The sequence below is a fragment of the Heptranchias perlo genome, chromosome 19, assembly GCF_035084215.1.
Source record: "Heptranchias perlo isolate sHepPer1 chromosome 19, sHepPer1.hap1, whole genome shotgun sequence".
In the NCBI taxonomy this organism is placed as follows: domain Eukaryota; kingdom Metazoa; phylum Chordata; class Chondrichthyes; order Hexanchiformes; family Hexanchidae; genus Heptranchias; species Heptranchias perlo.
In genome coordinates, this window is record NC_090343.1 from 37902003 (window position 1) to 37916460 (window position 14458).

The window sequence follows — 14458 nt, forward strand, 5'->3', positions numbered from 1 at the left end:
ATAGTCTGATATGCCCAACATTGGAAGGGGGGGTGGGGGGAGGAAAGAGGAAAGAGAGAGAGAGAGAGAGAGAGAGAGATTTTTCCTTTCTCGCCGTTTAAAACAGAATACGGAGTTGTGTAACAAAACTGTGATGTTACAATTCACAACATAACTGGCCAACTCAAGTTTACAATGGTAAAGCATTCTTTGTTGGTACTCAAGTCCTCTGGCTTTAATTTATTGTTGAACAGTTTTAAGTGATGGGACTTTCATAGATGCTAATTAAACCATTATGGGACTCATACCTGAGCATTCTGCTCATAAGCTTTTATTAGAACTGTGCATGTTCTTTAAAACCAGAAGAGGATTGTTTGAAAACATCTATCTCTTTATCCTATCCCATGGGAAAGGTCTGATCAATTTTCAGCTATATTTAACAAGCTCTAATTAGATTTGTCTCAACTTTTCAAACCAACTCTAAGAATACAGATTTATCTGCTACCCGCACGACAGCAATATGGAGCCTAAGGAAACACAGCAGAACTTTACACTGTACCGATTCTCGCTCACATTTTAATAGGCAGAAACACACCAGGATACTGAATGCGTGTGCTGAATTTAAAATAATAAACCCAAAAGCTAACTCAAAGCTAGCCTAAAAACAAAACTTTCTCCCTATTTTCACTTTCGATCACTTTTTATGAATATCCCATGATTCAAGAAGTCTATTTTTGTGTTGTGGGAAAGAGAAAAATGAAGGGTAAAAGACAAGGACATTTTTTAATTCAATTTATCTGGGAATGCTCTAAATGGTGCTTGTACTAAAAGAAGCTAGACATGTGTAACAATGATTAATGCCAGGGAGTAACTGCTCTGGGATTATCCTTTACTTTCATTTTATTTTGTACAAAAATGTGGCTGGAGCTTTTAGAAGGTTAAGGGATCTGACCTCAGCTTACCTTCATGTTCTTTTTCTGTCATTCCAGCTTTCTTCATTTTCTTTGGTGTTTTCATGAAAAGGGGGAATATCGTCCTTAGTCCAAGGATATCCACAAACTTGTGACAGTTATCAGACCCTTCAGGACCAATCACAGCATGATCCAACACCTTTAGAGCACTGGCTCGTGACATTTTCTTTTCTCTATAAAACATAAATTATACACCATTGATTAAAACAAGTGAATATTTCTCTTCATCACATGCAATTTTAAAAATATCTGTCAAATTTTAAAACTTGCTGCAAGTCATAGAAAAGACTTTAGGAATATTGGGATTGTTTATTTACTAACCATATATATTCTTTAAATACAGCTCCAAGATTCAGACCTCATCTTTCATATTGGTGCAGAATTACCACTGCAGTCCCCATAGGAAACACAAAGCATTTGTGGATGTAAATCTGAATCAGAGGAACTATCTCAATAATTAAAGTAGGTTTTCACTTAATGAGGCTATTTTCTATAATAAATTGCAGGTACTCGTCTGCTTATTTCTCTGTAGGACTTGAGATTTGCTCATATCACTACAATTTAAATATAACAAGCCTTTAAATTAGCTTTTTTTTTAAAACCTTGTGAATCTTTGCTATGTTTTTACACTGTCTGTGGAATTTGAAGGGGGAATGGCATGACTGGAAGGTCACAACCTACCATCTAGCCTTTCAATTTGAAGTGTGGTCCTACTTGGTCTTACTTAATTCTAACATCAATAGCAAAATTAACTGATGAGAAAAATTGTATCAGGTAGAGGGCAGCAAGTAACCTGGTCATTAGCTACACAAAGAAAGTAGCTCACCAGTGGCAGGCTTTTTTTAATGCGTTCATAGGATGTGGGCGTCGCTGGCAAGGCCAGCATTTATTGCCCATCCCTAATTGCTCTTGAGAAGGTGGTGGTGAGCCACCTTCTTGAACCACTGCAGTCCGTGTGGTGAAGCTTCTCCCACAGTGCTGTTAGGAAGGGAGTTCCAGGATTTTGATCCAGCAATGAAGGACGGGCGATATATTTCTAAGTCGGGATGGTGTGTGACTTGGAGGGGAACGTGCAGGTGGTGTTGTTCCCATGTGCCTGCTGCCCTTGTCCTTCTAGGGTGGTAGAGGTCGCGGGTTTGGGAGGTGCTGTTGAAGAAGCCTTGGTGAGTTGCTGCACTGCATCCTGTAGATGGTACACACTGCAGCCACGGTGCGCCAGTGGTGAAGGGAGTGAACATTTAAGGTGGTGGATGGGGTGCCAATCAAGTGGGCTGCTTTGTCCTGGATATTGTCGAGCTTTTTGAGTGTTGTTGGAGCTGCACTCATCCAGGCAAGTGGAGAGTATTCCATCACACTCTTGACTTGTGCCTTGTAGATGGGGGAAAGGCTTTGGGAAGTCAGGAGGTGAGTCACTCGCCACAGAATACCCAGCCTCTGAACTGCTCTTGTAGCCACAGTATGGCTGGTCCAGTTAAGTTTCTGGTCAATGGTGACCCCCAGGAAGTTGATGGTGGGGGATTCGGCAATGGTAATGCCATTGAATGTGAAGGGGAGGTGGTTAGACTCTCTCTTGTTGCAGATGGTCATTGCCTGGCACTTGTCTGGCACGAATGTTACTTGCCACTTATCAGGCCAAGCCTGGATGTTGTCCAGGTCTTGCTGCATGCAGTCATGGACTGCTTCATTATCTGAGAGGTTGTGAACGGAACTGAACAAAGTGCAATCTTCAGCAAATATCCCCATTTCTAACCTTATGATGGTGGGAAGGTCACTGATGAAGCTGCTGAAGATGGTTGGGCCGAGGACACTGCCCTGAGGAATTTCTGCAGCAATGTCCTGAGGCTGAGGTGATTGGCCTCCAATGACCACTACCATCTTCCTTTGTGCTAGGTATGACTCCAGCCACTGGAGAGTTTTCCCCGATTCCCTCGGATTTCAATTTTACTAGGGCTCCTTGGTGCCACACTCGGTCAAATGCTGCCTTGATGCCATGGGCAGTCACTCTCACCTCACTTCTGGAATTCAGATCTTTTGTCCATGTTTGGACCAAGGCTGTAATGAGGTCTGGAGCCGAGTGGTCCTGGTGGAACCCAAACTGAGCATCGGTGAGCAGGTTATTGGTGAGTAGGTGTCGCTTGATAGCACTGTCGACGACACCTTCCATCACTTTGCTGATGATTGAGAGTAGACTGATGGGGTGATAATTGGCCAGATTGGACTTGTCCTGCTTTTTGTGGACAGGACATCCCTGCACAATTTTCCACTTCGTTGGGTAGATTGCCAGTGTTGTAGCTGTACTGGAACAGCTTGGCTAGAGGCGCGGCTAGTTCTGGAGCACAAGTCTTCAGCACCACAGCTGGGATGTTGTCGGGGCCCATAACCTTTGCTGTATCCAGTGCACTCAGCCGTTTCTTGATATCACGTGGAGTGAATCAAATTGGCTGAAGACTGGCTTCTGTGATGGTGGGAATATCGGGAGGAGGCTGAGATGGATCATCTACTCTGCACTTCTGGCTGAAGATGGTTGTTTCATGATATTACTGATGAGTTCATGGTTCACCAGCATAAACACCGGCACGGACCTGTTGGGCCAAATGGCCCGTTTCTGGGCTGTACATTTTATACAATTCTATGAAGAGGCTGATTATTAGCATCCTTCACCACACAGAGAAATGCTTTATGTTGAGCATCAAGATTTCCTTTTTAAGATGTTATCTTCTAATCCCAATCCCTTTTGGACAAAATGCTTCCTGATGCAAAGAAGGCGGCCGTCCTGCTTTCAGCCCTCCATAATTGGCACTCAACAGTAGATGAGGGATTGTTCTCCTTACAATTTTCTCTCTTTTCATAGATAAGCACCAAAGTTCAACCCAAGTCCTTCTCCATAGAGTGGACCTGCTTGCCTAGATGATACTAAATGTTAGTAAACCATGCTTTCCTTTAAGGCAGTAACTATTAATGTTTGTAATTTACATCAAATGGGACTAGTTTTTCCAATCCCCAGAGATCAGAATTTAGATTAAGAGATTCCCTTTGGCAGAGTGATTTCTGTATGCCACTCTCCTGCTTTTACATTAAGTGTCAGAAACTGGACGTTGTAAATGTGCCAGGCTCCGTTATATAATAGAAAGACCCGAAGTGTTAACACCCAGGACTGTCTCATTGTGTTTACTGAGACAGGCAGCCTTACCCCAAATACAGATCTGAAGACCCATATTATCGAAGATGTACATCGCCACCGAGTTCCTGAACACCATGTCATTTACACGGAGAGACAACTGCATTTCTGTCATCTTCCAGAGTAAAAGGTGCCTTTTGATGAGTTGGACAGCAATGATAAACAAAATGCAGCCAAGCCAAAGGCCGTCAAATATTCCCTTTCAGTCAAAGCTGGAAGAAATTGACTGAATCGTATGAAAAGAGACTGAGGAGACTACCGAGGAATCTTGGGAGGAAATGTTGGACCGATGCACTTAAAACAAATTTCCTTCAGGGGGAGAGAGGTAATAAATATATTAGAGTTTTATGTTGGGATTGTGGTCCTCAACAAAAAGTTACTGATTAACCCTGACCTAGACAAAAGCTACCATTGAATTGTAATTACACACTGTTCGCGTTTCAACTTCTTCAGAAATGTCTAAAAATATTCATGTGATGCAAAGTTTTGCAATAGAAGATCGCAGAGGCATCTGTAGAGTAAACAACAGGGATTTGGAACACGGAAACTTGCGACAAATATGCAAAAACATACTTTAATGAAAATAGTTCTCCAGCCTCCACACTAACAAAAAAGGTAAGTACATGGTGCTGCCGGGGGAAAAACTTGACTTTCCATCATACAGGGGAGCAGCATGAATGCGAAGAAAGAAATGGATGGAAGATTGTCAAATTTTTAGTTTTATTCATAGGTCAATGGGAATTATTAATGTGGTTCTAATCTTAGGATCCTCATTATGAAAGTATCTGATGGTGAGTAACTTATCGACCACTGACTGTGGGGAGCATGATCAAGAAGTTTGCAGATGATACAAAAATTGGCCGTGTGGTTGATAATAAGGAAGAAAGATGTAGACTGCAGGAAGATATCAATGAACTGGTCAGGTGGGCAGAAAAGTGGCAAGTGGAATTCAATCTGGAGAAGTGTGAGGTAATGCATTTGGGTAAGTCCATCAACACAAGGGAATACACAATAAATGGGAGGATACTGAGAGGTGTAGTGCGTGTTCACAGATCCCTGAAGGTAGCAGGACAGGTAGATAAGGTGGTTACGGCAGCATAGGGGATACTTTCCTTTATTAGCCGAGGCATAGAATATAAGAGCTGGGAGGTTATGATAGAACTGTATAAAGCACTAGTTAGGCCACAGCTAGAGTATTGCGTACAGTTCTGGTTACCACATTATAGGAAAAATATGACTGCACTAGAGAGGGTACAGAGGAGATTTACGAGGATGTTGCCAGGACTGGAGAATTTTAGCCATGGGGAAAGTTTGGATAGGCTGGGGTTGTTTTCTTTGGAACACAGGAGGCTGAGAGGAGATTTAATTGAGGTATATAAAATTATGAGGGGCTTAGCTAGAGTGGATAGGGAGGACCTATTTCCCTTAGCAGAGGAGTCAGTAACTGGTAGAAGGATTAGAGGGGAGCTGAGGAGAAATATTTTCACCCAGAGGGTGGTGGGGGTCTGGAACTCACTGCCTGAAAGGGTGAGGCAGATACCCTCAAGTCATTTAAAAAGTACTTGGATGTGCATTTGAAGTGCCGTAACCGACAGGGCTACGGATCAAGTGCTGGAAAGTGGGACGAAGCTTGATAGCTCTTTTTCGTCGGCACAGACATGGATGGGCCGAATGGCCTCCTTCTGTGCTGTAACTTTCTATGATTCTATGAAGCGTATTTAAAATCTAGAAAAGTCTTAGAATCATAGAAAGGTTACAGCACGGAAGGAGGCTATTCGGCCCATCGAGTCCGCGCCGGCTCGATGCAAGAGCAATCCAGCTGGTCCCACTCCCCCACCCTATCCTCGTAGCCCTGCAAATTTCTTCCTTTCAAATACTTATCTAGTTCCCTTTTGACTGTCATGATTGAATCTGCTTCCACCACCCCCTCTAGCAGTGCATTCCAGATCCTAACCACTCGCTGTGCAAAAAAGCTTTTCCCCATGTCACCTTTGGTTCTTTTGCCAATCACATTAAATCTATGCCCTCTGGTTCTTGACTCTTCTGCTAACGGGAACAGTTTCTCTCGATCTACTCTGTCTAGACCCTTCATGATTTTGAATACCTCTATCAAATCTTCTTGCAACCTTCTCTGTTCTAAGGAGAACAACCCCAGCTTCTCCAGTCTATCCACGTAACAAAGTCCCTCATCTCTGGAATCATTTAAATAAATCTCTTCCGCACCCTCTCTAAGGCCTTCACATCTTTCCTAAAGTGCGGTGCCCAGCTGTGACCGAACCAGTGTTTTATAAAAGTTCATCATGGCTTCCTTACTTTTGTACTCTATGCCTCTATTTATAAATGATGTGGAGATGCCGGTGATGGACTGGGGTTGACAATTGTTAACAATTTTACAACACCAAGTTATAGTCCAGCAATTTTATTTTAAATTCACAAGCTTTCGGAGACTTCCTCCTTCCTCAGGTAAATGTTCAGGAGCTCCTTGAAGCCTACGCATTTATACATATAGAACAATAGCTGGTGTTTACAGAATGCCCCTGCAACTGCCCGTTGCCAAGGCAATCACCGTGTTCAGACAGAGAGGTGTCACCTGCAGAACCCCCGAATACATTTATAAAGCCCAGGATCCTGTATGCTTTTTTAACCACTTTCTGAACCTGCCCTGTCACCTTCAACTATTTGTGTACATATACCTCCTGATCTCTCTGTTCCTCTACCCCTTTTAGAATTGTGCCCTTTAGTTTATATTGCCTCTTCTCATTCATCCTACTGAAATGCATCACCTCACATTTTTCTGCGTTAAATTTCATCCGCCACTTGTCCGCCCATGCCACCAGAGTATCTATATCCTTCTCTATCACTATCCTTCTCACTGTTCACTACACTTCCAAGTTTTGTGTCATCTGCAAATTTTGAAATTGTGCCCTGTACACCCAAGTCCAAGTCCAAGTCCAAGTCATTAACATATATCAAGAAAAGCAGTGGTCCCAGCACCGACCCCTGGGGAACACCACTGTACACCTCCCTCCAGTCCAAAATATAATGGTTCACCACTACTGTGTTTCCTGTCCCGTAGCCAATTCTGCATCCATGTTGCTACTGCCCCCTTTATTCCATGAGCCGCAATCTCAATAAGCCTACCATGCAGCACTTTATCAAATGTCTTTTGAAAGTCCATATACACATCAATTGCATTGCCCCCATCTATCCTCTGTTCCCTCATCAAAAAACTCTATCAGGTTAGCTAAACACGATTTTCCTTAAACCAATCTGTGCTAGCTTTCCCTAATCAATCCACACCTGTCCAAGTGACTGCTAATTTGTCCCGGATTATCGTTTCTGAAAATTTCCCCACCACCGAGGTTAAACTGACCGGCTTATAGTTGCTGGGTTTATCCTTACACCTTTTTTTGAGCAAGGGTGTAACATTTGTAATTCTCCAGTCCTCTGGCATCACCCCCGTATTTAAGCATGTTTGGCAGATTATGGCCAGTACCTCCGCAATTTCCACACGTACTTCCCTCAGCAACCTAGGATGCATCCCATCCGGACAGGGTAACTTATCTACTTTAAGTACAGCCAGCCTTTCGAGTACCTCTCCTTTATCAATTTTTAGCCCATCCAGTACCTCAACTCCGTCTTCCTTCACTGAAACTCTAGCAGCATCATCTTCCTTGTTAAAGACAGATGCAAGGGGAAGGTTCTGGGGAAGGTGGGACCTGTACAAGTGAGACGGGTTACACCCGAGCAGGACCGGGACCGGGACCAATGTCCTCGCGGGGGTGTTTGCTAGTGCTGTTGGGGAAGGTTTAAACTAGAATGGCAGCTGGATGGGAACCTGAGCAGGGAGACAGAGGAGGGGGAAACAAGGATAGAAACAAAAGACAGAAAGGGAAGAAGCAATAGTGGAAGGCAGAGAAAACAAGGGTGAAAAACAAATACGGCCGTGGTGCAAAATAAAACTAAGATGACTAGCAATCTTAAAAAGACAAATCTAAAGACATTGTGTCTTAATGCACGGAGCATTCACAATAAGCTAGATGAATCAACAGCGCAGATAGATATTAACAGTTATGATATAGTTGCGATTACGGAGACATGGCTGCAGGGTGACCAAGGGTGGGAACTGAACATCCAGGGGTATTCAATATTTAGGAAGGACAGGCAAAAATGGAAAGGAGGTGGTGTAGCGTTGTTAGTAAAGGAGGAAATCAATGCAATAGTGAGGAAGGATATTGGCTCGGAAAATCACGAAGTGGAATCTGTATGGGTGGAGCTAAGAAACACCAAGGGGCAGAAAACGTTGGTGGGGGTTGTCTATAGGCCCCTCAACAGTAGTGGAGATGTAGGGGAGGGTATTAAACAGGAAATTAGATACGCATGCAAGAAGGGTACAACTATAATCATGGGTGACTTTAATCTACATATAGATTGGTCAAACCAAATTAGCAATAATACTGTGGGGGAGGAATTCCTGGAGTGTGTACATGATGGTTTTCTAGACCAGTATGTTGAGGAAACAACTAGAGAACAGGCGATCCTAGACTGGGTATTGTGCAATGAGAAAGAATTAATTAACAATCTTGTTGCGCGGGGTCCCTTAGGGAAGAGCGACCATAATATGGTAGAATTGCTCATTAAGATGGAGTGTGGAGTAGTTGAATCCGAAACTAGGGTCCTGAAACTAAATAAAGGGAATTACGAAAGTATGAGGTGTGAGTTGGCTATGATAGATTGGGGAACTTTACTAAAAGGGATGACGGTGGATAGGCAATGGCTAATATTTAAAGAACTTGTGCAGGAATTACAACAATTATTCATTCCTGTCTGGCGCAAAAATAAAACAGGAAAGGTGGCTCAACCATGGCTTACAAAAGAAATTAGGGATAGTATTAGATCCAAAGAGGAGACATATAAAATTGCCAGAAAAAGCAGCAAGCCTGAGGATTGGGAGCAGTTCAGAATTCAGCAAAGGAGGACAAAGAGATTGATTAAGAGGGGAAAAATAGAGTATGAGAGTAAACTAGCAGGGAACATAAAAACTGACTGTAAAAGCTTCTATAAGTATGTCAAGAGAAAAAGATTAGTGAAGACAAATGTAGGTCCCTGGCAGACAAAAATGGGGGAAATTATAATTGGGAACAAAGAAATGGCAGAACAATTAAACATATACTTTGGTTCTGTCTTCACAAAGGAGGACACAAATAACCTCCCAGAAATGTTAGGGAACCAAGGGTCTTGAGAGGGAGGAACTGAAGGAAACCAGTATTAGTAAGAAAATAGTGCTAGGGAAATTAATGGGGCTAAAGGCTGACAAATCCCCAGGGCCTGATAATCTACATCCCAGAGTACTAAAGGAAGTGGCCCTGGAAATAGTGGATGCATTGGTCATCATCTTCCAAAATTCTATCGACTCTGGAACGGTTCCTACAGATCGGAGGGTGTGTAACACCACTATTTAAAAAAGGAGGGAGAGAAAAAACAGGGAATTACAGACCAGTTAGCCTAACATCAGTAGTGGGGTAAATGCGAGAGTCTATTATAAAAGATGTGATAACAGAACACTTGGAAAGCATTAACGGGATTGGACAAAGTCAGCATTTATGAAAGGGAAATCATGCTTAACAAATCTACTGGAGTTTTTTGAGGATGTAACTAGTAGAATAGATAGGGGAGAACCAGTGGATGTGGTGTATTTGGATTTTCAGAAGGCTTTTGATAAGGTCCCACACAAGAGGTTAGTGTGCAAAATTAAAGCACGTGGGATTGGGGGGGGGAATATACTGGCATGGATTGAGAATTGGTTGACAGACAGGAAACAGAGAGTAGGAATAAACGGGTCTTTTTCCGGTGGCAGGCAGAGACTAGTGGGGTACCGCAGGGATCAGTGCTTGGGCCCCAGCTATTCACAATGTCTATCAACGATTTGCAGATGACACAAAGCTGGGGTGGAATGTGAGCTGTGAGGAGGATGCAAAGAGGCTCCAATGTGATTTAGACAAGTTGAGTGAGTGGGCAACAACATGGCAGATGCAGTATAACGTGGATAAATGTGAGGTTATCCACTTTGGTTGTAAAAACAGAAAGGCAGATTATCTGAATGGTGATAGATTGGGAAAAGGGGAGGTGCAACGAGACCTGGGTGCCCTTGTACACCAGTCGCTGAAAGCATTCAGGTGCAGCAAGCAGTTAGGAAGGCGAATGGTATGTTGGCCTTCATTGCAAGAGGATTTGAGTACAGGAGCAGGGATGTCTTACTACAGTTATACAGGGTGTTGATGAGACCACATCTGGAGTATTGTGTGCAGTTTTGGTCTCCTTATCTGAGAAAGGATGTCCTTGCCATGGAGGGAGTGCAATGAAGGTTTACCAGACTGATTCCTGGGATGGCAGGACTGACGTATGAGGAGAGATTGGGTCGACTAGGCCTATATGCACTAGAGTTTAGAAGAATGAGAGGTGATCTCATCGAAACATATAACATTCCAACAGGACTAGACAGACTAGATGCAGGGAGGATGATCCCGATGGCTGGGGAGTCCAGAACCAGGGGTCACAGTCTCAGGATACCAGGTATGCCATTTAGAACCAAGATGAGGAGAAATTTCTTCACTCAGAGCGTGGTGAACCTATGGAATTCTCTACCAGAGAAGGCAATGGAGGCCAAGTCACTAGATGTATTCAAGAAGGAGATAGATATATTTCTTAATGCTAAAGGGATCAAGGGATATGGGGAATAAGTGGGAACAGGGTACTGAGTTAGACAATCAGCCATGATAATTTTGAATGGCGGAGCAGGCCCGAAGGGCCAAATGGCCTACTCTTGCTCCTATTTTCTATGTTTCAAAGTACTCATTTAGTACCTCGGCGATGCACTCTGCCCCCATGAGTAATCTCCTTTTTGGTCCCTAATCGGCCTCATCCCTCCACTTACAACCCGTTTACTGTTTACATGTCTATAGAAGACTTTTGGATTCCCTTTTATGTTGGCCGCCAGTCTATTCTCATACTCTCTCTCTGCTCCTCTTATTTCCTTTTCCACTTACCCTCTGAATATTCAGCCTGGTTCTCACTTGTGTTATCAACCTAACATCCACTTCATCTTACTCTATCTCTTTTGTCATCCAGGGAGCTCAGCCTTTGGTTGCCCTACCTTTCTCCCTCGTGGGAATGTATCTGGACAGTACCTGATCCATCTCCTCTTTAAAGGGCACCCACTGTTCAATTACAGTTTTGCCTGCCAATCTTTGATTCCAATTTACCCGGGCCAGATCTGTTCTAATCTCACTGAAATTGGCCCTCCTCCAATTGAATATTTTTACTTTAGAGTGGTCCATGGCCTTTTCCATAGCTATTCTAAACCTTATGATACTATGATCGCTGTTCCCTAAATGCTCTCCCACCGACACTTGCTCCACTTGGTTCGCCTCCTCCCCTAGAACCAAGTCCAGCAATGCCTCCTTTCTTGACCAGTACGTTTCCAGCCCAATGAGAAAGTTCGCCTGTACACATTTCAAAAATTCCTCCCCCTCTTTGCCCCTTCTATTATTATCCCACTCTATATTAGGATAGTTGAAGTCCCCCATTATCACTACTGTATGGCTTTTGCACCTCTCTGTAATTTCCCTGCAAATAGAGTACAATAGAGTGGTGATAATGGGGGACTTCAACTATCCTAATATAGAATGGGATAGTAAAAGTGTAAAGGACAAAGAGGGGGAGGAATTTCTGAAGTGTGTTCAGGAGAACTTTCTTGATCAGTATGTTTCTGGTCCGAGGAAGGAGGCATTGCTGGATCTGGTTCTGGGTCTAGTGTCAGTGGGGAAACATTTAGGGAACAGTGATCATAGTATCATAAGGTTTAGATTAGTTATGGAAAAGGACAAGGAGCAATCTCGAGTAAAAATACTCAATTGGAGGGGGGCCAATTTCAGTGGGTTGACAACAGATCTGGTCCGGGTAAATTGGAATCAAAGATTGGCAGGCAAAACTGTAATTGAACAATGGGCCACCTTTAAAGAGGAGATGGTTTGGGTTCTAGTCTAGGTACATTACCATGAGAGGGAAAGGTAGGGCAATTAAAGCCAGAGCTCCCTCAATAACAAAAGAGATAGAGAGTAAGATGAAGCAGAAAAAGGGACATATGACAAATAATGCAAGTGAGAATCAGGCAGAATATAGAAAGCACAGAGGAGATGTGAAAAAGGAAATAAGAGGGGCAGAGAGAGAGAATAGACTGGCGGCTAACATAAAAGGGAGTCTTCTATAGGCATATAAATAGTAAACAGGTAGTAAGAGGAGGGGTGGGGCCGATTAGGGACCAAAAAGGTGATTGACGCATGCAGGCAGAGGGCATGGCTGAGGTACCAAATAAGTACTTTGCAAGTGTCTTTACCAAGGAAGATGATGCAAGTGTCTTTACCAAGGAAGATGATGCTGCCAAAGTCACAGTAAAAAGGGGTGAAAATTGATAAAAAGGAGGTACTAGAAAGGCTGGCCATGCTTAAAGTAGATAAGCCACCCAGTCTAGATGGGATGCATCCTAGGTTGCTGAGGGAAGTAAGGGTAGAAATTGCAGAGGTGCTGGCCTTAATCTTCCAATCCTCCTTAGATACGGGGTTAGTGCCAGAGGACTGGAGAATTGCAAATGTTACATTCTTGTTCAAAATAGGGTGTAAGGATAAACCCAGCAACTATAGGCCAAATCAGTTTAACCTCAGTGGTGGGGAAGCTTTTAGAAACGATAATCCAGGACAAAATTAATAGTCACTTGGATAAATGTGGATTAATAAAGGAAAGCTAGCACAGATTTGTTAAAGGCAAATCATGTTTAACTAACTTGATAAGTTTTTTGATGAGGTAATGACGGCAATGCGGTTGATGTGTATATGGACTTTCAAAAGGCGTTTGATAAAGCGCCACATAATAGGCTTGTCAGCGAAACTGAAGTCTACGGAATAAAAGGGGCAGTGGCAGCATGGATACGAAATTGACTAAGTGACAGGAAATAGAGAGTAGTGGTGAATGGTTGTTTTTAGGACTGGAGAAAGGTATTCAGTTGTGTTCCCCAGGGGTCAGCACTAGCACCACTACTTTTCTTGATATATATTAATGAATAGGACTTGGGTGTACAGGGCATAATTTTAAAATTTGCAGATGACAAAACTTGGAAGTGTAGAAAACAGTGAGAAGAATAGTTAAAGACTTCAAGAAGACATAGACAGGCCAGTGGAATGGTCAGACACATGGCAGATGAAATTTAAACACAGAGAAGTGCAAAGTGATAAATTTTGGCAGGAACAATGAGGAGAGGCAATATAAACTAAATGGTACAATTCTAAAGGTGGTGCAGAAATAGAGCGACCTGGGGGTATATGTGCACAAATTTTTGAAGGTGGCAGGACAGGTTGAGAAAGCATTTAAAAAAGCATGCTGGATCCTGGGCTTAATAAGTAGAGGCATAGAGTACAAAAGCAAGGCAGTTATGTTGAACCTTTATGAAACACTGGTTCGGCCACAACTGGAATATTGTTTCCAATTATGGCCACCGCACTTTAGGAAGGATGTGAAGGACTTAGAGAGGATGCAGAAAAGATTTACTAGAATGGTTCCTGGGATGAGGGACTTCAGTTATGTGGATAGACTGGAGAAGCTGGGATTCTTCTCCTTAGAGCAGAGAAGGTTGAGAGGAGATTTGATAGAAGTGTTCAAAATTATGATGGGTTTAGATGAAGTAAATAAAGAGAAACTGTTCCCATTGGCAGAAGGGTCGAGAACCAGGGGACGCATATTTAAGGTGATTGGCAAAAGAACCAAAGGTGACATTAGGAAAAACTTTTTTACACGGTGAGTAGTTACGATGTGGAATGCCCTGCCTGAGAGGGTGGTGGAAGCAGGTTCAATCACTGCTTTCAAAAACGAATTGGATAAATCTTTGAAGGGAAAAAATTTGCAGAGCTACGGGGAAAGAGCAGGGGAATGGGACTAACTGGATTGCTCTTACAAAGAGCCAGCACAGGCTCGATGGGTCGAATGGCCTCCTTCTGTGCTGTGACGATTTTATGATTCTGTAATTCTAAGAAATAGGAGCTGGCCATACAGCCCCTCGAGCCTGCTCCGCCATTCAATAAGATCATGCCTGATCTTCTACCTCAACTCCACTTTCCTGCCCTATCCCCATATCCCTTGATTCCCTTAGTGTCCAAAAATCTTTCTTGTATTTAATCTGTGCTACCACTGCTCTTGGATCATTTGATGTCATCTCTGGGTGTGCAAGGTAGAAATCCATAGCAAGGATAACTTGCACCTTTAAAATGCAAAAGATTCACCC

The 14458-nt window shown here is 43.1% G+C and overlaps 1 protein-coding gene across 1 annotated transcript in view; it reads right to left on the bottom strand.

Moving 5' to 3' along the window:
* Positions 1–14458, bottom strand: part of ctnnbl1 (catenin, beta like 1) — a 220812-nt gene that overhangs the window by 85565 nt on the left and 120789 nt on the right. Inside the window, exon 11 of the mRNA XM_068000628.1 lies at positions 942–1123. Coding sequence (XP_067856729.1) covers positions 942–1123 — 182 coding nt within the window. The remainder of the gene's footprint in view (positions 1–941; positions 1124–14458) is intronic.